Source organism: Athene noctua, chromosome 1, assembly GCF_965140245.1.
Source record: "Athene noctua chromosome 1, bAthNoc1.hap1.1, whole genome shotgun sequence".
Lineage (NCBI taxonomy): Eukaryota > Metazoa > Chordata > Aves > Strigiformes > Strigidae > Athene > Athene noctua.
This window is the reverse complement of record NC_134037.1, coordinates 167870609-167894865: the sequence shown is the minus strand read 5'-3', so window position 1 is coordinate 167894865 and position 24257 is coordinate 167870609. Positions and strand designations below refer to the sequence as shown.

Below are 24257 nucleotides of genomic sequence, written 5' to 3'. Positions count from 1 at the left end.
CTTTAAAATATAACAGAGAAACGGGAGGTATATTAAAACCAGTTCAAGGATTTAGAAGTTACATGTAAACACTAGCAGAACCAACATGAGTTAACCCAGTCCTGAGGACAGCAGTGACTAGAGACCAACAGCACGCTGTATGAGGCTGCACATGCATCACAGGTCAGATGTCACTAAAAGAGGAGACCAATCCAGATTTAAAAATATAATTAATGCTACTATGTTGATTAACAGGACAGGTAGTATGAAGCATATCCCTGCCCACATTTGTTTGTTTGGGGTTTTTTTGTTTGGTTGGTTTGGGTCTGTTTGCTTTTGTGGTTTTGTTTTTTTCTCTAATTCACAGACAAGGAATACAGTAAAAGTATTTTCTCCTTTAGACACCATAATTATGGGCTACAAGACTAATTTGCTCTTGATTGCTATAGATATTGCCTAAGATATGAAGGCAAACCTTCCTGGATTAAAGCTTCTGAAATAATAAGAGTGCTATACAATATAAAGACTAAAGAGTGAGCTCCAAATACTCTTCCTGCAAGCCTCACTCATATTAATTAATACACAGAACTTATTGGAGGTAATGGATCCTGTTACATGTCACGCTGGGCTTAGCATCTTCTCTGCTTTTATTACCTGCTCCAACAAGTCCCAGGAATGCAAGGATGAGAAGAGGTGATCCACTTGCAAAAACTCCAAAGCCAAATGTGAAGAGAGGAGAGAGGAGAACTGTGGCCCAAAAAAGAAAATTTAGGAGAGTCCATGGTCTCCTAGGAGGTTTAAACTGCTGGCCAGGAAATAAGCCTTCCTGATTATACATCTCTTGCAAAGCATCCTGGGAGAAAGACAAGATAGAAGAAAACATGTTCACAGTTTTTGCACCAAGCAATCCAAGACTAGTCAACCCCAAGACAACTTCAAGGACAGTGTCTGCAGTAAATACTCATCATGAGCAGCACCCATCTCCACCTGCTGTCATTTATTTGGACATTTCTGCTGAACACCAAGGCTACAGTATTGGCCCTCTGAAGGCAATCTGGCCACCATCAGAAACTGAAACAATATCAGCCTCTTCACCCCCGCATACCTTCACCTCTTCTCTTAATTGCTTAGGAATTCAGGCAAATGTCAGGCCAGAGGCCAATTCAGACACTACCTGTCTCTTTGATGCTTTTTACTTCCAGAAAACACAGCATGATTAAGCAAAGCACACAGCAGAAAAATGCTGTATATACAGCCAGAAGAGGAAGGCAAAGCACAAACTAACCAGCAGAGACACCACTGTGCTACCCATAACCCCAAGACTTCAACAGAGCAGTTGCATCCTGAGCTGAGCCTGCAAGAGAGATGCAATCATGAAACACATCACTCAAAGGAGCAGCATGCTCACAGTCTTCCCTCAGTTTGCAAGAATGTCCTGTAAGGTTTCCAAGCCATACCAAGGTCTGGCTATTTCTTATTTTTCCCCAATTAAGCTGTCTTTCTTTTAGCTTCCCTTATAAAGGGCTGAGAAGCACAAGGTGTTCCTTGCCAATACCACAGTCTTTTGAGGTCATACCTTCTGTGCAGGAAGAGTACTTTAGGGATTCCAGTTACAACACATTTATATATTGATCTTATGGTGGTAGCAAACACCCACTATCTATAAGTAATACCTCTCCAACTACTCCTCACACCAAAGGTAAACAGAGGTACAGCCAACACCAGCAAGGAACACCAAGCCATCCATCTGCAAGCAAAGCAGAGCATTCTGCCCAAGGAATGGCGCCAAGTGGAGTGAATGCTCTGTGCTGCATTTGCTCAGCTCTGCATTGACTGTTCAACAAAGCAGGAGCCAAACAGAGAAAGACCACCCCTGTAACATACACCTTAATGTCTGCTCCTCCAGCCAGGCAGGGTCAGAAGGAATTCTTGCATCTGAGAGCCTTTTCACAAGGGAATTACATGATCGCATGTCCCTGATAGCAGAGGGCAGGATTCAAAGATTCCAAATTTAAAAAAAAAAAAAAAAAAAAAAAATTCTCTTAAGCTCTCTAATCCTCTGGTACACTAACTGACCCACAAGCTAGTCTGATACACCTGCTAATGGGAGGTGGGGGGAGAAGATGATGGTAGCTACTGCTCTTTGTAAGATAACTTCTCTCCCCTTAATTGAATTAGAGATCAGGTATTCAAACAAATTAGGTTAGAATTAATAAAATGAGACTCAGAACAATTTGCTGCCTACCTACAGACTAAGCGTAAGCTTGGAAATGCTGCACCACAGGTCATCATAGCAGAAGAAAGCCCAAGATAATTAAGTTTCTGTGTTCCTCTGTTTTCCCACAAAGATATGCAAAAAATCAAGATACACATTTCAAGTTCAACAATCCACCAATCAGGGCTGGGCAACATTAATTACAGCGCTCTTCTCCCCACAGAACTGTTAAATCTGTGGTAAAAAAATTAACCATCTAAGGTAAAAAAAGAAAAGACACAAGGAAAAGCTTCAAGCTGCTTGAAGGCATGCCGGCTATGTGCTACATCAGTGCCTGGCAGCAGATCCAAGGGACTGTCTGTACCATGGCACACACCACTGCAGAGGTATTACCAGGAGGCAAAAGGAAAGTGATAGTGGAAGAAACATGAAAGCAAAGGACAATTGCTGCTAAGAGCTGGGACCAGCTGTCCCTGACAGTTATCATTCTTCTTGAGTGCCTAAAACACCCACAGGGAAAATGGAGCTTTTAGAAATGTATGACAGAGACCCAAGAGCTGAAGAATATAAAGAGACAGTGGATTGCTATTAGTCTTTCACAACTCAGGCATATCTGAATCCCACTGTGCTTCCCAGCAATTTGAGACCTACTCACAAGCCAGCCCTCTGTGGCCAAGGGGCTCTCCTGTACTGCTTCTTTCAGCAGTTTGAGGGATGACTGCCTCATTATACATAATTTTTCCATCCCTTCTCTCCATCCAGTGGAAGAGCGTGCATTACTCGCACACTACCCCTGTGAAAGTCCCAAAAGCGAGAGAGCTGAAAGCAAAGCTATTTACCTTTTCCTGGTAAAGTTTATGAAGCCAGTTTGCAGCTTCCTTTTCATCTTGAGGGATATCTTCCAGAGGAAATCTCCTAGTTTAGTAAAGAGATTAAAGAAAGGAAAAACAAAAGAAAAAAGAATTAAGGAAAAATCCAGGTATTTGACTTTAGACCTCTACTAGGGAAGATCTTGCATTCAATGAAGGGCATAAGCTACAGGTAACACTGTCACTGATGGCAGAAGTCTTAAAGGCAGAGAAAAACTGGGACTTAAATAACAACTGATTCTCCACCCAAAAACTCAGATTCCTGCAACAAAATAAACTGTACAAGCTCCCACCAATTTCAGAGCATGTTAGTAAAGCAAGCATTTCCCACTCACTGTTCTTCCTTCACCAGAACTGCCACTGGTTGATTCCCAGTGAGTTCAGACTAAGGCACCCAGAGCTGGGAAAATACAAGCAAGCTGCAAACCCCAGGATAACTGTTTGTTACCTTCTGTTAGCAAAAACCCCATTTTGGAAGGAATGGAAGGGGTGGTTAAAAATTCACTTTGTACCAGCCCTAAGGAAAACATCATCTTCCACAGTGACTGCAATTCTCTCCCCTTGCCTCTCCAGCCCTACACACAGTTCTAGGTGCATACAAAAATTATGCCCAGCTCGTGGTACTGACCTGACCTCACCAAGAACAGGCACCTTTTAAGAGCCTCTTTCTAGTGGGAAGAGCCAACCATTTTCCTACATGCTTTTATTTTCCAAGAAAGGCCACCAACATGCTCACAAATGTATCATCTCCTTTCTCAGTGGCACACATCTCAGCCCTGGATAAGTTCAGAAAGAAGTCTGCAGTAGGCAGGCACACACCTCAGCCTCAGCTTGAACATATTTTGGCAACACTTGGGACTCTATCAGCGCCCTCTAACAGCAGGGTAGTAACAACAGAAGGGTGACCTCAAGGAGGGCTCTAGTCACAGCGATCCCAGATACAACTTATTTGCCGCTGCTCAAAGGGGGATATAATTCCACAGTATGAACTAAAGCCTTTGGGTCTTCAGCAGCAGAGGGAAGATTTTCTAACACATTTCTCATAATTTCTGCATTCCATAAACAAACAAATTGAACACCATATTTTACAGTTTTACTTTCATTAGCTCTAACAGGAGGAGCTGCTCAGTTAATATAAATAATGTTCAATAAAAGCTCAGTAAAAAGTTATTTGCTGAAAGCTCTCTGGTAAAGTTGTCATTGTATTGCTCTCACCACTAGAGGGAACTCACAGCAATAACATTTGGTAATTTAGCAGATTATTTTCTCTGGAGCCAGGCAGTAGAAAGACTGGATCCTCTGCAGAGAGCTAAGCTTCTTACCTCTGCACAGGTAACTGCATACGCACATAGGAAGAACAAGAGCTTACGTGCTTCCTCCTTTCTTTGAGCTAAGCTAAGTCTGCTGACACAGGACACATTCAATTTTCAGAAAAAAGATTGTAAAAATAGTTTCCTTATTCTCATAGCTTCTTCTCCAAAACAGACAAAAAGCTTCAAGTGTAGGAAAACACCTTGACAATGTTGATTCAGGCCATAAACTTATTTTAAATTAAAATTATCTGAACACAGTAATTAAGTTTCTTTAATAGGGTAAAATTAGAAATTTTACCTGGCAACATTATCCTCAACAGAGTTTTATGAATCCAAACCTCTTCTAATGACTATTGAAAACTACATTTCTCTTCTTTCCTCCTACTACCTCACCAACAAAACCAACTTGCACTTGCATTAGCAAGCCACAGGATATTTAACCGAATGCATGAGGCAGCTCTTCAATTATACAGATGAACATCCATGCATGTGTACCCCAGATCTAGCTAGACATGCTACACGCATCTGCCATCAGTATGGAATTACAGGTGGCCACCAGATGACCAGCTGTTTTGCTAGCTGGTAAGCTGTCTGCTCACTTTCCTCATCAGGAATGTCTGGCAAGTGTAGTCAAAATTAAACCCCTTGCAAATGAGTGACCCCATCTTGCTCCCCATCACCTCTGTTCCCTTCTTTCCAACAGAAAGACTAAAATGTTGTGGAAGTTGCAGTATCTGAGAACAGAACTGGAACATGTGTCCTTTCCTTCCCCATCAGAGCTGCAGGAGTCTCCCCTGGGATAGTATTCCTTCCACAAAACTGTTGCTGCTATACCTCCACACAATGGATAATCAGCGTGATTCCCTAACAAAGTCTTTCACTGCTGGAAAAGGCTCTGGGAAGACGTACCTGCTTTCATTAGGAGGACAATGTATAGAGCCAGTGCCATGCATCTGCAACACACAGACCCCAGGCCAGAGGGGAAAGGTGTGGGGGGAAGTAGCAAGGCTTGTTTTTTCTGGTTTTTTTTTTTGTTTTTGTTTTTTTTGTTTTTTTTTCTTTTTTTAAAACATCAACACCATTACCAGAATATAGCAATGTCTGCCAAAGTGTGGGTGATGTCCCCAGAGAAGCAGAAGTAAACTGTCAAAAGAACTGTGGGAAGAACAACCAGGTTGTTTGTCAGGTCCAAACAACAAAAGGGAAAAGAAGAAATTCATCAGGAAAGGGTTGGTAGTTTTTATGATCACAAGGAAGCCTTTAAAGCAGAAGGCAACAAGGAGAAAGCAAGAAAGAGAAGGCGTGTGTGTGTGTGTGTGCATGTATGTGTGTACATGCTGCATGGAGTTAGGTGTTAGCAGTTACTCTTTCAGGCAAAAGAGTAATGAAGAATGTGAGGAATGTTCTACCTCATTCATATAATGTCTGAATTTCAGCATTATTTAATTTCTAATCTGCTAATCAAACCATGTGAGAGAAGGAAAGAAACTGGCACAGTAAGGAGCTTTACACTATTTACTACAAGAGACTACTGAAGTTGGACAGGCTATTTGTACTCTGCATATGCTCACAGAGGACTGGTGAGGGGGCAGAACAGTTGGTTTTCTGTTCCCAGCAGAGAAGGGAAAAAGACAAGTGTCCTCACTGCACAAAACAAGGAAACCCTGGAATGACAGTGGGGTCACACCCAGGCTTAAAAAGTCTGTCCAGTGGTCTCTGACTTGCTGGGTGCTATCATGGGATCTCACGCAAAAGTGAACTGAAGCAGCGGGGAAACAGGCAGGTCTTTGTGGCCCGCAGAGAAACCTGAAGGACAAGGAAAAGGGGACTACAGAAAAGGACATTTCCCTGTAAAATCTGTATACACTTTGACATGCCAAAGCATGCATCTTAGGGCTCACCTCCATCATTATATGCTCACCTTACACACATATCTGCTTCATATTTCTTTCCATAAAGAATTCCTAATAAAGACGGGTTCTTGTTTCCTCTGAAATTTAGTGTTACATCATACACTGCTGAAACTGTTGCAAAAAAGAAAATATGGCTGTTATAGCAGCAATTCTAGCAACAATGTTGCCAGCATCCTTGCATTAGACAGCAACAGAGCCTTGTGCAAGCCTTGCATTAATGATGTCAGGTAGCAGAGTCCTTCACTACTTTGTGTTTACATGTTGTATTTAACTGTATCAGCCACCTGACATTCCCATCTATGTAGCATGCGTATCATCAAAATACAAGACAACTTGATGAACTAAGCAACAAAGACATACATGAAACGTTTAGTATTTTTTAAGACCGTTATGGCAATTTACAAATTAACAGTTGACACACTGAATGCTTATTACTGCCAACTCACTAATTGTAACGGACATAATGAACAACAGAGTATACTACACAGAGTACACTACACAATACATTACAATTAATGCAAAGCACAAATAGCAGCTTGCCAGTACCTGTTCCCCTGAGACACTGGACAGCAGTGGTGAAACCTTTGGTTCTGGGCAACAGGTGGTATTTCAGTTTAGGCAACCCCTTGGATTCAGCTACCTCCATACTGATACGATGCTTGGTCTCCGTAAAACGAGTTCCTTCACAGTACAGGAGAAACTAGTATAATGAGACAAAAGACAAAACCAAGGACATCTTGAGATCAAAAGAAACCATGCAGACTACTGAAAATTTGCACAAGATAAACATACATCCATGCATGCGCACACATTTCAATTGTCTCATTAGGTCATCAAGTATTATGCATAAGCACCATCTCATAACTCATTTACGATTTAATTTTAATAACACTGGTATGCAATTTAAGGTGACAAAAAGTCTAAATGGTTATACCTGAAACTTTTACTTAAAAAAAGAAAAATCCCTGAAGTCTTTGGCTGGCTGGTGATGGACTAATCTACAAATCAGAAAAAGCAATTCAAATATCAGTACATGACCACTTCAGGAAAAAACATATTAATCACTAGATACCTCATTTAAAATTTGTACTGTACAAGAAGAATTACTCATCTGAAGACAGACTTGTTTGTCTGAAAGCTTTTCTGGGTTTTTTTGGTTTTGCATTTCTATCAGTTGTGTTCATAAAAAAAGGTGCCTTTCCCTAGAACCTTTACTCTGTTCATCCTGTAAAGCACTAATCAGACTGTGGTATCCAGAGTAACCATACTGACTTCAAGCAGCACAAAACATTGATCTGTCCTTCTCCAACCTCTATATTGCCTCTGCTCTAGTTGAGAGATAGACCAGAAGCAATGCAAAGCCAAGATCAGACAAATGAAGCCTTTCTGAGGTCCCTAGGGTAAATTTCTGTTTATCCCTGGTCTTTTCTGAAAGGTGGACATCACTCCCATTGTGCCACCAGTGGAACAATTGTTTCATTTGAATGCACAAACCTCTGCATTCCAGGCAAGCAACGGAAGGGGAGAAGGACAGGCTGCTACTACTATCACAGCAGTATCATGCGATGCTGCAATTTGAAAGAAAGACTTATCAAATGCATCACTATACATCTCCTATTTGTCAGTACTGTGATTGTTTGATTTTTTTTTCTGTAGTGTATCCACACAGTGTGCACCACAAAAGTTAAATGATGTTGAAACCGCAAAACCATAGACTCAAAAGTAACACCTACTAGAGTGCAGCGAGAGAACAGGGATTGGTCCTGCTATCTTCATTTGGCCCTTGAGGGCACATTAATTATAAAAACCTGACCAACCACCACCACCAAGTGGTGCGGACAGCACAAGGTACAGAAAGTAACACTGCAGACTGGGGTTGAGATTGTGACACAAGCTCTTATACCAAATTCTCACCCTCCTCAGTGGCACGGTGATACTTCTGGACCAAGGCTGTGAGCGAGGTACTGAGTGCGCTGCAGTGAACGTGTGAGAAAGACCTCAGTAAAGGAAGACTGTGCAGACAACCTCAATCGTGGCATTTAGAATGCACAAAAATTAGGAAACTGATTTACTCAAGTCAATTTGAATCAGGATTTAAATTACCAAGCAGGAAGTCTTGATTTAAATAATCAATGCTAACTACATTTTGCATTTATATCTTCAAGTTGTTTTCCCTAGAGACTAGTCCTTGGTTCTCAATCGTAAAATCATTAAAATAGATTTGCAGATTTGCAACTAAAGTACATTCTTGAGATTTTTTAATTGGTAGGGTTTTTTCTTTTATTCCTTTTTTCAACACTAATCAGAAGGATATATTAAGTGTAGTTCACATCCATACATTCAAGCAATTAAGTAGTTTAAAATACATTCTCCAGATTCTTACAACTTCATAATGACAGAAAAATCACAACTGATGTATTCACAATGTGCTAGTTTAAGGCTTACTATTTCACTATCCATTTTAAGAAGCTGTACTGGGTAATACTGAAAAATCATTTGAAATGCACAAAAAGCCTCTTAAAATGTTTTATAAGCCAAATAACTACATTGTACGCACTGCTATAAAAGCAAACCAGTAAGTTTATCAAAACGTTTGCATTCAAAGCTAAAAGAAGGTTAATAGGTTGAGTAAACCACTCTGTTGCTGCAGTAAAATCTAATAATGTTGCACGTAATGAAACATAGATGTTTCACCCTTGACTTCAAATAATGTCAAAATAAAAAGGAAAAGCATAACTGCAAAAGCAGATGTAAGCTTGCTGTATGTCCTTGTAGACATTTTTGGGGAAACCTGTAATTTCACAGATCAGTGAACATACTAACAAGAACTTCCTACCAAAATCCATGGTCTGGGCATTCCCGCCCCTCCCAGTTCACTCACTTCTCCAAAGGGGTTTTTTTTTGTTTATTTGTCTTTTTAGCCTATCTCAGAAATGTAGCTTAAGGTTATACAGACTTAGTAATCAAATATGGGCTGTTTTTACTAAGTTCAGACAAAATGAACAAGTATTACAGAAGCCTGGTTATTATTTAATTATCATCAAGTTTCTAATCATCTATGCAAGCTTCTGAACTGTCTTCCCAAATGACTTCTGTTACTGACAGGCAAATACAGCAACACTTTACCAGCATATCCCAAAAGACCTCCTGAAACAGGGCCCAGGTTTTCCTTGACAACACTTGAAGAAAGTAGTAAGCAGACCATCTCCTGATACATAAGGCTACAATACCACATGAATACCTTCACTGCTAGCAGTCAATACTAGAGGAAGAACTTACCCACATGTATTCAGGATAATCAGCCAAACGTTTTAACCCTTCAATAACCGTATCTCTGTCTTCTTCCCATTTCCTTTTGCAGAAAACGATCTCAAGGAAGTACCACGTCCAGCCAATTAGGGGCACATACAGCAGCTCCCTCTTAGCAAGAACTTTGGAACTCTTGAAGAAAAACAAAAACAACAATCCAAAAGTGTCATTTGTGGATTTGTACAATGAGATCAAACAAAGACATTTAAGTCAAGATGACACAGAGTTGATGACTCTGGAAACTCAAACACAAAGAAATTGGTGGCCAAGAAGGCCAATGGTATCCTGGCTTGCATCAGCAATAGCGTGGCCAGCAGGGACAGGGAAGGGATCTTGCCCCTGTACTCGGCACTGGTGAGGCCGCACCTCAATTCCTGTGTTCAGTTTTGGGCCCCTCACTACAAAAAGGACATTGAATGACTCGAGTGTGTCCAGAGAAGGGCAACGAAGCTGGTGAAAGGTCTGGAGCACAGGTCATACGAGGAGCGGCTGAGGGAACTGGGGGTGTTTAGTCTGGAGAAGAGGAGGCTGAGGGGAGACCTCATCGCCCTCTACAGCTACCTGAAAGGAAGCTGCAGAGAGCTGGGGATGAGTCTCTTTAACCAAGTTACAAGTGATAGGACAAGAGGTAATGGCCTCAAGTTGCAACAGGGAGGGTTTAGACTAGATATTAGGAAGCATTTCTTTACAGAACGGGTTGTTAGGCGTTAGAATGGGCTGCCCAGGGAGGTGGTGGAGTCCCCATCCCTGGAGGCGTTTAAGAGTCAGGTTGACATAGCACTCAAGGACACGGTGAAGTTGGGAACTGTCAATGTTCTGGTTAATGGTTGGACTAGGTGATCTTCAAGGTCTTTTCCAACCTAGATGATTCTGTGATTCTGTATGTGCATGAGTTTTAAACAGACCCGTCATCCTCCAGATGAAGGGAAAGCTCAGGGCCCCACATACCCCTAGCACTCCGAAGCGCTCTGTCATAGTCCAGCCACACAAGAAGTCAATTTCAAAGTTGTGATTCAAGATGATGATGACATGTTCTTTCCCAAAGGTGTTCACAGTGGCCTCGTCTGAGAACAAGGTGCACTCTGTGCCTGACCACCATTCCAGCAGCATTACCAGCTCTAACAAACAAGACGGAGAGAGGAGTTAGTGGTGCCACTTACAGAAAGCATTTAGCGTTTCATCTCCAGCACCATTCAGTGCCCAGTCTCTTCTGACTCCCAACAACACTGTCACCTTTTCAATCCAAACCAGTACAGATGAAATGAGAGCTTGGATGGGTATAGATCAAATCACATTAAGGCACTACATATATACATTATGGATAATTTAGCAAGTTAATAGTCACAAGTTTGGGCATTATATTATGAATGGCAAATTTCATGATCACTGGGAAAAAAACCCAGAACTTTGTGCCTGAAAAGAGACAGTTGAGCTGTTGATTGCTCCACTAAATGAGTACAGTTTCTCCCAGGTGGAATACAAATTATGCATAGATGCAGCCTAATGCTTTTTACTCAACATGAAACGAACTTTATGGAGGTAAACAGACCAATAAAGGGCTTTTAAAGGGATACAGTGCAATATACTTCTGCAATAGATTTTAACATTAGAACACAGAACTCTAACCATTCTGTATTATGGTCATCAACACAGAGTCAGAAACACCAGAGAATCAAGCCAATTTATTAGAATACCCAGGCAAAGACAGGAATGGTAAATCGTGTCTTTCTTTTACTGCAAAAGAAAGGATGAGGCCTTTCCCCTCTGTTTTCTATATCCCAGCATGCCTTACTCCACCCTGAACATTTCCTTTATTACACACTCTTCTTATTTTCCACTTCCCCTTTTTTCATCTTAAAAAACCCCTTCCACTTAAATTCAGCACACACTGAATGTAGTTGCTATGGTTAGCCTATTTCTCTCATTTCAGTACAAGGCAGATGGAAGGCATCGCTTGTATCATGGGACAACTACATGAAGTATGAGAATAGTTCATTCTTCCATGCTTCCATGCAAATTGTAGCCATTGGTATTTTCTCATTTCAATGAGATATGGATGCAATCAAAATTAGGTTGCACAAATACAGCGTTAGAAAGTCAAACTCTTCCCACATCGGTATGACAAACTCGTAGAGTCAAAACTGGAGTTGCCCCCATGGTTCTGTACATCAGGTTCTGTCATGCAGTATTTCAACCTTCTGTTGGGAGACCCTGGTTTTGCAAAATCGATCAGCGTCTTCCCGCATAAGGGCTTCTGATCAGTGGGATCACGACAGGGTAATCTATCCATACTGCTAAATAAGAGTGGGTCCAATTTCACACCACATCAGAGAGAAGGCAAACAGTATTTATGAATGATCGGGAAAACCAATCTTGGTCTGCTGAAGATACAAACATAGCTTCTCTAGCACTATCTTTTTCATTTGTACTCCCTATGTGACCACTTATCTACCAGGTTATTCTCCTGTATCATTTTCAGGACTCAGTCATTTGGAGTCATGACAAAGTTATGCAACTTGCTGAGAGAGTGTAACCCTGGTCAACTGGAAATACAGCAGAGGAAAGACAAAATAATAGTTTATACCAGCTAGAGGTTTCTATCATTGCTTTCCTGCTTTGTGTCCTTTGAAATGATGTGATCACTCAACTTTCTTGCTCTGGTTATCCTGGCTCAGTAAAAGGGGAAAGAGGACAGCAAGAGTGACCTCAGTTGAGAGCTATGCTCTTCCAAGCAGGTGGCCAGAAGAATGGAGTAGTGGTACCAAACACAGTGTGGTACTCTGAGCGATTTTTCTCTTTCCATTCCTGTCTATGTACTAAGGACAAACCTCTCCAGTACCTGCTACAGTTGTTGCATTTTCTTATCAGAAATAAACCAAAATGGGTGTGTTTCTTCTTCCAAATCAGAAAAAGTTTTGCAGAGGCAGGTGTGGATGGTTTTCTGAAGGGCATTTCTTGTACCATTCACTCTAAAATAGCGGAGGAAGCTTTGCTGAGAGATTTGTCAGAGTTCATACTGAGAGAGGAGGGTAGACGAGCCAGAGAATTAATACAAAGAAACAGATTGTCCTTTACAAGTGTACTGATAGATGATGTAATTATAACTGGGAGTGGGCTCATTTCTTTTTTTTTTTGGTGAGTTACATCTATTTGGCATGGCACCGAACCTGCCGATGCTACAGCAAGCCCATCCTTCTGAACAAAGGGACAGTAACACTTGCACTGCTTGGGATACTTCCTGTAGAGGACAAGCAATGTCTTGCTACAACAAACTCCCTCCTGTGGCTGGGGTTCCCACACGCCAAAGCGGGCAGGTTTATGGCCTCTCAAACCACCCAGAAACAAAACAAGAGGCACAGTGCAACCTCTCAGTTTAAAGTGCTAACATTTGAGAGATTATTTTTGCAATAGGACTAAATCAAACATGCTGTGCTCTCCAAAGGCATGAGTCATCTGAAAGAAGCTGATGTAGGAGAGCTTGAAGTATAGACTACCCTTCATGAATTACATTTGCTGCAAAGGGCTTACACTGAGGCTAGAGCTCAACAGCTGTTCCCTCCCCAAACGTCTGCCACAAACACTGGACAGAGTCTGTCTCCTTCCCCTTCTGAAGCTGTGCTTTAGGTATATGAGAAGAGATACAGTAAGAATAGAGCCTGGTTTTCAGTGGGCCATACATAGCCACACACACGACCACCTGTGTATCTAGTCCAGCACAGAGATCCTCTGCCAGACAGGCAGAGCAGCTTCTGTTACAGACAGCTCTGACATGAACACCCTCAGCCTAAAACTAAACAGCTTGGAATAAATGAACAAAACATAGCATCCGGAACAGAACACCAACCTACAGGTTTGTCGCCAAAAGGCTTCCACATAATGAAATATATATCATTATGAATGGCAGCATGTGAACTGCTGCATTTACACAGCTTACTTAATTTACTCTAAATCACAACTGAAGTGCATATGCTGTCAGCTCTTCCATTACAGGCCATCAGCACTCTGCAATCCCATATGAAATTTATGTTCATTTTAATATTTTAATTTCTCAGTCATTTAATTTAGAATACGCCATACACAAGGGGTTATCCTAGGTACAACCCAATTATCTACTCAGCTTCTCCAAACCTTTTTGAACAATAGTGTAGGCTATTTCCAGTGTACACAAGATGTAAGGTAACAGCATGCAAAGCGTCACTTTTCCATGCACAATGTTAACTTGTAGAAATCAATGGACTGAACCTACAAGCCTTACAGGCACAAACAGCTCATATCCTCAGAAAAGCCAGACTATTGGTGCAACAATAGTTTTCAGGATGAGATCAGTTTCTAGATTATTAAAAGCACATTAAAAAATTCTTACAAGTAAATTAAAAAGAATTCCCATATACCTATACTCCCCTTCAACCAAGCTCATTCTGAAGTTTCTACCTATGAATTCTTCCATTACAATACATTTTCTCCTGACAGTTTGCCTGCCACTCTCTATTTAATAGAATTTCCTTTCTCCTGTGCTTCTCAGACAACATTCTCAATAGATAGGACAAAAAGCACAGGAAGGATAAGGACAACAAACTGAAAAAGAAACTGAACTAGATACTTTGAAGAGTTTCTGTTGGTAGTACTTCACATTGATGATTTAAGAAATGTGGGTACCTGTCAGTGGACTGCTGACAGTTCACTGTCTTCAAGTACTCATTTAGGCAACTCATTTACCTGAAGTGGGAGTTGGATGCTGAGCTGAGCACTAAGGTAAGTGGCCATGCAGACTGGGAGGGGATGGAGAATGGAAACAAATTAGATGATTCACTGCTGAAACAATTTCATTTGGACTAAGAAGCCTTCTAAACATTCATTTCAGAAATCTAATCCCCCTGTTAAACTGTATGAAGAGGAAAAAAAAAGCCATACACAGGGAGGAAGTTTTGCAAAGGTCTGAAAGAGGAGAGCAAAGCAGCTGCACTCACTGTAGAGCCATCCCACAGGCAGAAGAGTGACAAACTGCTCACAGGAGGGGATACTAGTGTCACAGATAGACACTGTAGGGTGTAAGAGGACTCAGTTCAGCTATAGAGGCATCTACACTAGATACATCTCTCTTTGAAGATCATACAATTGACTTGGATCCCTAAATAAGTGGTCAGTATCACACATAATGCTCAATACCTAAAGCAGTCTCTGTGAATTCCACCTTCCCCATCACTTCCCCATCATTAGGCTCTGATGCTGGATGAAGATGGTATTGAGACAATTCCTACTGGTCAAGATAGGGTTGGGGCAGGGGGGGGAGCTTTACTCCCCGCTTTTTGAGTTACAAAGTGACAATATGTATCAGTCCCTTGACTTCTGTATGTTTTCCCAACCTTTCAGAAAAGATGGCTGTTTTGAACTGCTCTGAGTCTACATCTAACATCACTTCTCTCTCTCGTGTTTCTGCGTGTGTATACATATAAATGTGTGTATATATTTTTTTTTCTTTAATTAACAAAACCAGAAACAAAACCCACTCCCCTCCTCACCTCCAGCCCTTACATCCCCTTCAAGAATACTCACGGCTCCAAAGTGAATAGGCAAGACGACAGTTTACTCGGCGATAAAACTGCTTGTTTATGGGCCAGAGGACGAGCGTGCATAGTTGAATGAAGTTAATGATCAGTCCACTCACAACAAAGACGAACCCAATGAGGAGGTGAACTATGAACTGGGTCTTCAGAAAGGCAATGAAGCCCATGATAACCACTCAGAAGCGTGAGCAAGGGCCGTCACTCAGAATAACTGTCCTGAAAGAGAAAGAAAAGAATCAGACGGAGACTGGATTTACAAGCCCTGAGGAAGGGCAAAGAGAGAGCCCTGAAACAGTCCATGCAACTTCAGCAACAGGAGCCCAATCCAATAAACACTGCTCTCCAAGCCGGTCTCATTTAGGTCTTCTAATCTGTTGATGGTGCAAACCACTTCCAAAAATAGTAAGGAATCATTATTTACAATTTACTGCCCCCTGAGATTACTGTTTGTTGAAGATGAATCTCACAGCTCTCTTCAAACAATGATCATATATAATTGGACTTAATGCTGGCAAGAACACCGAGCCCTGTACTCACAGTGAAGCAGTCGAGACCTGATCAGTAAACAAGCTGCACAGTGACTGCTGTATCTTCAGGGGCTGCTGTCCTTGAACTGCAACAGGAGCCTCAGCCCCCCACCCCCAATAAATAGCATGCTGAGCCTCTGGAGCTGCAAGCAATACCTTCCTAGACTGCCTTCAAAGCCACGGCTCTGTACAGACTTTTCCCTAACAAATACCGAGCAAGGGCTGCTGGGGGCTATGGAGACTTTGTTATGCATTTGCTTTGAATAGAAGATTACAGCAGTCCATCTGGGGAGCAGGCTCTCCATCCTGCAGTGAATTTTGGGATGAAAAGAGCAGGGCTGGTCACATAGAGTGTCAGTCTGGCAAACACTAAAGCATGAAAATTAAGTATTCCCACATCCCAAACCTATGCTGGGGCAAGTTTAATAACTTCCCATTTTGTCAAGCCACAGTTCCGTGATCAAATACACCAGTTAGTATGTGAAAAAAAGTAAAATAATAGAAAAACCTTAGTCTATATTACAGTACAAACTCAATCTGGAAAGGGCTTTGGTGCAGAATCTTGATTTCACCACATTAGCCAGAGCACTACTCTGAGCATGTGCTATATTTATACCAGGTGCGGAAGGATGGGCAATGTCTGAACCAGCAGAAAGCCATAGTAACTTAGACAGACAAGTCTGATCCAGTACAAATCCTGACAGTACAAAATTAACCTAAGCCACTAGATTTGAGTTTATTCCAAACCCCGCACTACATAGCACTGGCATTTTTGACCTGTTGTGTTTTAGAAGCCCTACAACCAGGCCAACCAGGCTGTCAAGCCACAACCTCAACATCTCACACAAAAAATAAAAGCATGACCCCTGTTTTCTGCCACGGCCAAAGCTTGCTGACAGTATTTATGCTCAGCTTTTACAAGCGTTGCAGATGACCAGACCAACCAGTAGATGGTAACCAACACTTCTGACAAGTCAAGCATCCATCCGATGCAGAGGATCCTGATGCCTGAAAATAAAGTACCTGCCAGCTGTGAGGAACCAAATGATTTTCATTTGCAACCTGTTTACAGTATGGTGGTATTTATAAAACTCAACAGCAATTTTACTTGTGAAAACTTGTTTTCTACCATCTCTTCTACAACTGGTACTGCCTTTCAAGGCACAGAGTATCTAGCTTTTGCACAATTAAAGTCTATTTGCATCATGAGTAATCTACTCACTTCAGAAGCACATTACAGAGGAAAAAAACAAAAGTCTGTTTCAATACAGCCACTATTGTGCCTACCACATCAAGCAAAGCAAACCAAGCTGAATAAGCTGATATTGAAGCTTATGATGAATAATCTAAATTCTCCCAATGTTTTCCTGTAAGAATGAAATAAACATTTCTTCCACTAATAAATTACTTTAAGAATAGCTGTTTGGAAGCAGAGACTTGTGTTTAAAAATAAACAAGTGAAGACCTCCTTCCTCTCCCCTTCCCAAAGTGTTGCAGGGTACGGTTGTCTCATACAGCCAAAAGACTGCAGCAGCATTCACACGTATTGTATGTGAGGTAGCCATGGTATTTGGTGTTTGATTCCCTAACACAGCAATGGGCTCATTTATCTTTTCCACTGGCGTGTTCTTCAAGTAATTGTATTAATTACTGCCAAACATTAAACATCACGTTCTTAATTTCCAAGATCAGAGACATTCTCTTCATCTGGTTTCTCTCAAAAGCCAGTTCAAACAAATCAGAAAAGAACAATTTCCCTCCCCGCACCCAACTATTTCTTGAATCCCTACTTGCCTTCTGTACAGCCAATGTGCAAGCAGCTCTGCTGATGACCATATCTATCATAGTCATTAGATCATGACTTACTGCCTTTCAGTGCACAGCCTGACCCCTTCCGGACAAGGGCCCAAAGTGCATACAAACAGCACAAGATAAAATAGAAATGTCAAGTATCCTCAAATTAAGTGGTTTGGCTTCACTTCCACAGCCTCTTTGCTTTGAGTAAAGTCTGGAGCACTCTGGTATTTGTCCCTTATATTAAGGACATTGCTGTATTACAGACCCAAAATGACACAGCCCTCCCTCCTTACCAGACAAAGCTGGAGACATCACAGCATGCTGCTTCTCCAGCTTTGTTATGCATGGTAAACAGGATTTATCACTCTTGCGCCAGCGTCCTGCTCCACACGTGGGGCACCATCCACCCTGGCAGGACTCCAGAGCTGCATGGCTCTGGCTTGGAACACTGCACAGCCACCTTGTGCACATGAACCTGGGCTCGCTGCACCCCTATACACCTGGGGACTACAAGTCTTACCAGTGTTGTTACAGGGTAAAGAGGACAGCAGCCAAAGCATAGCTGGTTCCTCTCCAGCATTTGCTTGAACAAGCAATTTGCCCAATTGCTCAATAAAGCACAGCTGATTTACTTGCACTTCCTCTTAAAATGGACAGGGATCAATTGAAAAATGGGTTAGTCTTGTCTGATCTTTCCAGTTTCAATGCTGGATACAGAACCTGACAGCGTCCCCTTTACCAATCCCTCACTTAATTGTATGTGACTTCTAAGATAATTAGTTAATTTTAACCCAGGAATTCTTTACTCTTCTGCATTCCTGCCCATGTAGGACAGCCAGGCAATTCAGGGACAGGCCAAGAGGCAAAGGGTGGTCAGCAGCTGTTCTGTTGAATCCTACAGTCAGGCTGGGGAGATGATGGGGAAATCAGTATTTGCTGGAATGAGGAGAAGCAACACATATATTAAGATCAGCTAAGTGAAGTGTCTAGGCAGTAAACATCTTCCCTAGTTTAAGACAGCAAGTCTCAGCACTATTAATTTTTTCTTTTTTATCATGGGCATATTCAAAGAGCTACTGGTAAAAACTTTTTTCTCCCTTCTCTTCCTAAAGCACCTTGTAACTTCACAATACTGACTTCTCACCACAAAACCTTAAGTTTCTCCTGTGTAGCTACACTGAGAACTGTGCACAGCTTTAGTACTCTCCCTGCTTTCACATCCTCGCCAAATGCCTGCTTGTCACACAGGACAGCACTAGTGTAAAAGCCAGCTCAAACTGAACGGCACACTTTCACTGCCTCTCAGTGCCTTACCTCACAGGGCTGCTTGACTTTCATAAAGTCAGAGACCACTCCCCATAGTATTGATCTTTACCTTCTCTGATGAAAAAGTTCTTAAATGCTTTGCATCCTTCTGGGTTCCTTCCCTTATTTATACGCCTCTCAAATAAAGGGCAAGGAGGCAGATGTCCTACAGCTTTCTTGGGTAAAGGGTTGTGTCTTAAGTTCCATGTTCACAAGGATTCTCCAGCATCCAAAAGACACTACATGTCTCTGTGTAGAAGGAGGAATACAACATTTTTCCTTTAACCAGCTTTCTACATTCATGAAAGTCCTAATGATTAAACTGCTTTGACACTTCTACCTCTTTGTTAAATGTTGCTGAAATGTGCCACGAAGTTCAAAAGCCATTAGAAGGGAGAATGACAGCAACAGTATGATTGCATCAGCCTCATTTTATTAAGAAATCATGTTAAAAAAAACCCCAGATGCACAACATGCACTAAGCACATCACAGCCATTTCATGAAACATAGTTATTTATGAACTCAAAATGAAAAATTAATCCATTAATCATTCTATAATATTTCCAGTTTGAACTTCGGGTTTTAATTAATTTATTGCTATCGTGTGTATACAATTCCTCTGAAGTTCATGAGGTTTGTGTGAATATGAGCATGAAATTAGAAACTGGTCCACTGACTCTAACAGTCCAACACAGTGAGAATTAATGTACTTGACAACAAGAACTGCGGCAGCCAGTACTTATATCTCTAGCCTTTTGCCTTCAGTTTTTCCAAGCATGGTGTTGCCATTTTCCAGCTGCTTCCACTCTATTGTACCATATTTATCTCCACTTATGAAACTATTTACAGATATCTTTTGCTCCGAATGTGTTGCCACCCCCACTCCAAATTCTGGTATTTTACCCTACCTTGTAACATCTTTGCTAGTTGAGGAATTGAATGAAAGCCTTATGATACTGAATTCTACCTTTTACCAACGTATTTTAAAATACTGTATTTTTCAGACTGAGCTTTTTAAGTTCCCTTGATGTCTGTATAAACGTGGCAAACCGTGTCTATGAAGAAAGGCTAATAATGTTGCAAGTCAGAAGCAGTACAAAAAGACATTTTGTCGGGCATGTCTCATCAAAAGTTTCCTCACCATTTTTCAGAATTCTGTAAACTTGTCTCATCGAAAACACACGAGGAAAGTTAGAAACTTAATTTTTTATTCAAAGTGAGAACTATCTGTTCCATGAGCTGCTTCACGTGCTTGAGAAAGACAGGCACAAACAGCAGCAGCCAGGAGCTGAAGAAGACACCTTTTCTCTCAGTATATTTCTCTGATGACCCAACTCAGGCTACTTCTCTTTTAAAAGGAGCTATGAAAATCACTAGCATGAGCGTCTTTTCCCTCACCACCCCTTACAAGCGCAGAAAACCCAAGAATACTAACCAGCTATCCAACAGTGATGGAAGAGATGTGAAGGAAAACTTCCAGTGCCACTGCCTATAGCTCTTTGGTGGATAAATAAAAGTGCAGGTCCCAGTCTGGTTACTTATCATCCCTCAAAAGTACTACATTGCCATGGGGGCAGCAGATTATTTTCCTGGACATTTCTGGGACATACCACACAAGAATATGTGGATCATCTTATGAGTTGTGTTCAATGCTCAGAAGTAAATTAACTCAGTTACCTCTAAAATATTTTTTTGCTTGCAAAATACACAATACTTTTCTAGCTAAAAGACAAAAGTGTAGTGGCTATCCAGCTTTTAAAAATGTAATGATATATTCATAGCAAAATCTTCCTGATACAGGGCAATATTCAGGCAGAAAGCAGGTAACTGATGCTCTTCCACTCCCTGTACTATACTACATCTCCTTCTGGGATGAGGAATTTGGGAGCCTGACCCACACGACGTAGAAGCCATGCAAAACCAGCGGGCAGAGTAATTATCTGGGGCTTTGCCCCTGACTTCAAAAGAGCAACACGAGGCTTCTGCCAACTCTATCATGGCACTGCTAAAAGCAGTCTCCATTCAGGCCTGATTTATTTCAGAAGTATAGTTTTAGAACCACTGGCAACCCCAGCTGTCTAAGTAGGCTAGAAAACATAGCTTAGATCAACTGCAGTGAGTCAGTACAGCTAATAAGCAAATGAAAGGAAATAAGTTATAACAACAGTTTTGGTATCCATCTGAACAGTCTGTACCAGGGATTCTCCAGATATACTGCAAAAATAGACACCTATTCAATCAAATCCCACACAGCATTACAAACTGTCTACTACAGACCTAGCCTTTTAAATCTGAGCATGACAGGAAGATTATCTTAGTTCCTCACACAATACAGGTCTAATTTCTCTGCATATCCCTCAGTGAAATGCAAGGCTGATTCAGAGTTCATTAAAAATCCTGCTTGTCATGAATTTCTAAAAATTGAAGTGTATGGAAGAGGACCTTAAGCCAAACTTAGGTCACATAATGCAAATTTGATTCTCAGTTGTCAGAACTAGGAATATGATCTCAAAAAGAAAAAAATGTTACTGAGCTACCATCATGAAGTTAGATGAAAACTTGTTCCTTAAAATTTTGTCAATCTTGGCTTTGAAACAGCATCACAGCCAGTTTCTAGAAAAAGTCAGGAGTAGAAGATTATCACCACTATGTCTGAAATATATTCATTATTTTGATCTTGATCTAAAGTCCATTAAATCATAAAAACTTCCACTAGTATCGATAGGTTTGGCTCAAATGAGATTAGTCTATTTCCATTAAATAGAATGCCTTTTGCTTGACTTGTCGTCTTAATGAGATGACAATACTTCAAGGTAAAAAAAAAAAAAAAAAAGCTGTGCACATTGATGCAACAGTCATCATCATTTAATAGGCATACAAAATAAGAGGTCCTGAAGAAGTTATTTCCTCTTCTTCTGCCATAGGTAAAGCGTAGGTGTTAACTACAGGCATGATGTGATGGTCAGTCAGAACAATGACAACCACATCAGGAGCACACACCCTCAACAGAAACACTAGTCCCTGTTCATGCCTCCTCCACTCTATAAATCTTTAATTGTATTACTAAAAGACCGTAAGTTAGAGCTTACACCCCATTCACTTACTAGAGAGAGTATGAAATAGCACAAAATTGGGAATGAACAAGATTGTAAAGCAGAAATATTTTATTTGTGTGCCCCCTGTAGACATCAGAGGCCTTTGACACTTCGAAAGTTCTGTTAATTGTATCTGCGGCTCATATCAGCATGTCCAGATCAAAATCAATATAACTGCCTCTGTTTTACAGAGGGATATGTACTCAGAAAGGGGGATTTGCCTGTAGTAACTGTAGGTAAGTATCACATTCAGGATTTGAATGCAAGTGGCTTATTAAATCTTCTAATTCTTTCTTCCAGGGCAAGTTTACAACTTACTTGATAGGAATTATCTTATGTAGGCTGTCTTTCCTGTGAAAGGTTGGACTAGATGATCTTTCAAGGTCCCTTCCAACCTGGGTTGTTCTATGATTCTATGAGGTTTACTGATTAAACTTTAGAAGAGGGTAGGTTACAAAGTAAAATGCATACATGAATAGTTTACGTGTACCAGTGAGCCCCACTGAGGATTGACAACAGAAAATCATCCCTTCAGCTCACAGACGCCGTGTAGAGCACAGCCCCACTGTGGAGAGGCCTTTAGGCGCTCAGAGCACCTCCTGCCACAGCAACACCCCCTTGCCCTACAGAGAACATCCATAAGAGGTCCACACCCTACTGGGACTTCAGCCTTAGTGCTCCTTCTTGCTTTTAAAATGTGGGGCAGCTTCCTATCAAGATAGGGGTTGCTCTAAAAAATGTAAATCAAGGTAATCAGTTCTTTAGCTTGTATCTTGTAGATAGAAGACCACCGAATACGTAAACAAAGTGAGGAAAAACATTCAAACTACTCAATGGAACAAAAGGAGATAAAACAGCTCTTGATACTACATATCACTGCACTTGAGGGGCAGTTTTCCCTCTTCCCCACCCTAAATGAAGTGTTACTGACATGATTAAGCCTCCTCACCAGATGTGGAGAGCACTGTGCTTATGCCTCTGCTAGAGATGAAATTGTATTTTCCTAACTTGTTGCTACAATATTACAGCTGAAAACACGAGCAATATTAAAATGGCTATTTTCCAAATTTAATTTCAGCCATTTCCTTTCATCATACTTGGCACATACCAAAAAAAAAAAAAAAGCACAAGCATGCACAAATTTGATTTCTCTTCAGCATACACGCTCAGTTAACTTGGCCCCTATTTAAACAAATGGATCAGATAACCAAAGTGAATCCTGACTTGCTTAGAAATCTGCTGGCTGCAAGACAACCAACACAAGGAAGCAGAACTGCTTGAAAAACCTCTCTCACTGCAAGCATCTCTTTATTGACAAAGAAAACAATGGTATTTTTATAATGATTTTCTGTTCACAACAGAGAAACTAGAGAAATTCTGTCATGAGTTCACTGGGTAAAACCAGCCCACACAACTCTGACGTCACGGATGAGTATTACTGAACTAGGCTGACATCATTTTTTCCATAGAACAGCCTCACTGTACTTACAAAGCACCACAGGATTCTGCATTGAGCTTTCCAGTGAAGGAGTCCCACTACTTCAAAACCTGGTTGTGCATGCATGTAACTTTTTATTTCAGGAAGACAAATATTGCCTTATGGTTTAGTAAACCTAGGATAGTTTCTATTATAGTATGTCATTTACAACTGCTTGTAGGTGTTTGCATGCTGTTTCTCCCCTGTATGCACACACGCCATTTGTCATCATTCGGTCTGCAGTCTGGCACTTTTGCTTCAGTATAAACACCACATAAAGTTAATTTTTCCCAAAGCCATAATTACAAAACCTTAATTGCATATTAAATTTAGATTAGATAATAACTTGCAAGTTCTGCAAGTTTGCCTCATTTCTCATAGATACAGAGGGATTTTGTGGGTATATGCATATTTACAGAAACTTGGGAGAGCCCGTGTGGAATTCAGCCTTAATAAACCTTGTCCTAAACCTGAATATTACTGATTACAAATATTTACTCAACTTCAAACATTTGAACTCAAGTTCCTTCTTTGACCTGCTTGCTATCAAGTGGAAAAAAAACCTTCGTAACTTATCTTGTTCTACATGGCATACAATTAGCCTCATTTCAAAAACCAAAGGCAGACAGACACACATTACTCCTGGTTCCATCCTTAAATCGAAAGAGAAAAATTCAACAGTCACAGGCAAAAAGTAAGAGTGTTCCAATTCTGGTCTCCTGAACCAAAAAGCAACTGCACTTGAGTAAGCCTTACTGCACCAGAGCTAAGCTAAACTAGGAGTTAATGTGCACATTTTAACGCACCAGCTTCCTCATTAAAGGATGCAGTAACCCAGGAGTGCAACGGGGGTCCCACCCCGCCACCCCAGTGCTGACTGCTCTTCCTGGGGG

General features: G+C 41.1%; 1 protein-coding gene across 5 annotated transcripts in view; it reads right to left on the bottom strand.

Moving 5' to 3' along the window:
• AGPAT3 (1-acylglycerol-3-phosphate O-acyltransferase 3) overlaps positions 1 to 24257 on the bottom strand; it is a 95270-nt gene that overhangs the window by 2275 nt on the left and 68738 nt on the right. For all 5 annotated transcript variants that reach the window (XM_074904520.1, XM_074904528.1, XM_074904537.1 and 2 more), the window contains 7 exons: positions 15152 to 15378; positions 10547 to 10716; positions 9569 to 9730; positions 6836 to 6989; positions 6298 to 6400; positions 3034 to 3109; positions 634 to 832 (listed from right to left, as the gene is read on the bottom strand). In XM_074904520.1, coding sequence (XP_074760621.1) covers positions 634 to 832; positions 3034 to 3109; positions 6298 to 6400; positions 6836 to 6989; positions 9569 to 9730; positions 10547 to 10716; positions 15152 to 15329 — 1042 coding nt within the window. In that variant the 5' untranslated portion in view covers positions 15330 to 15378. The remainder of the gene's footprint in view (positions 1 to 633; positions 833 to 3033; positions 3110 to 6297; positions 6401 to 6835; positions 6990 to 9568; positions 9731 to 10546; positions 10717 to 15151; positions 15379 to 24257) is intronic.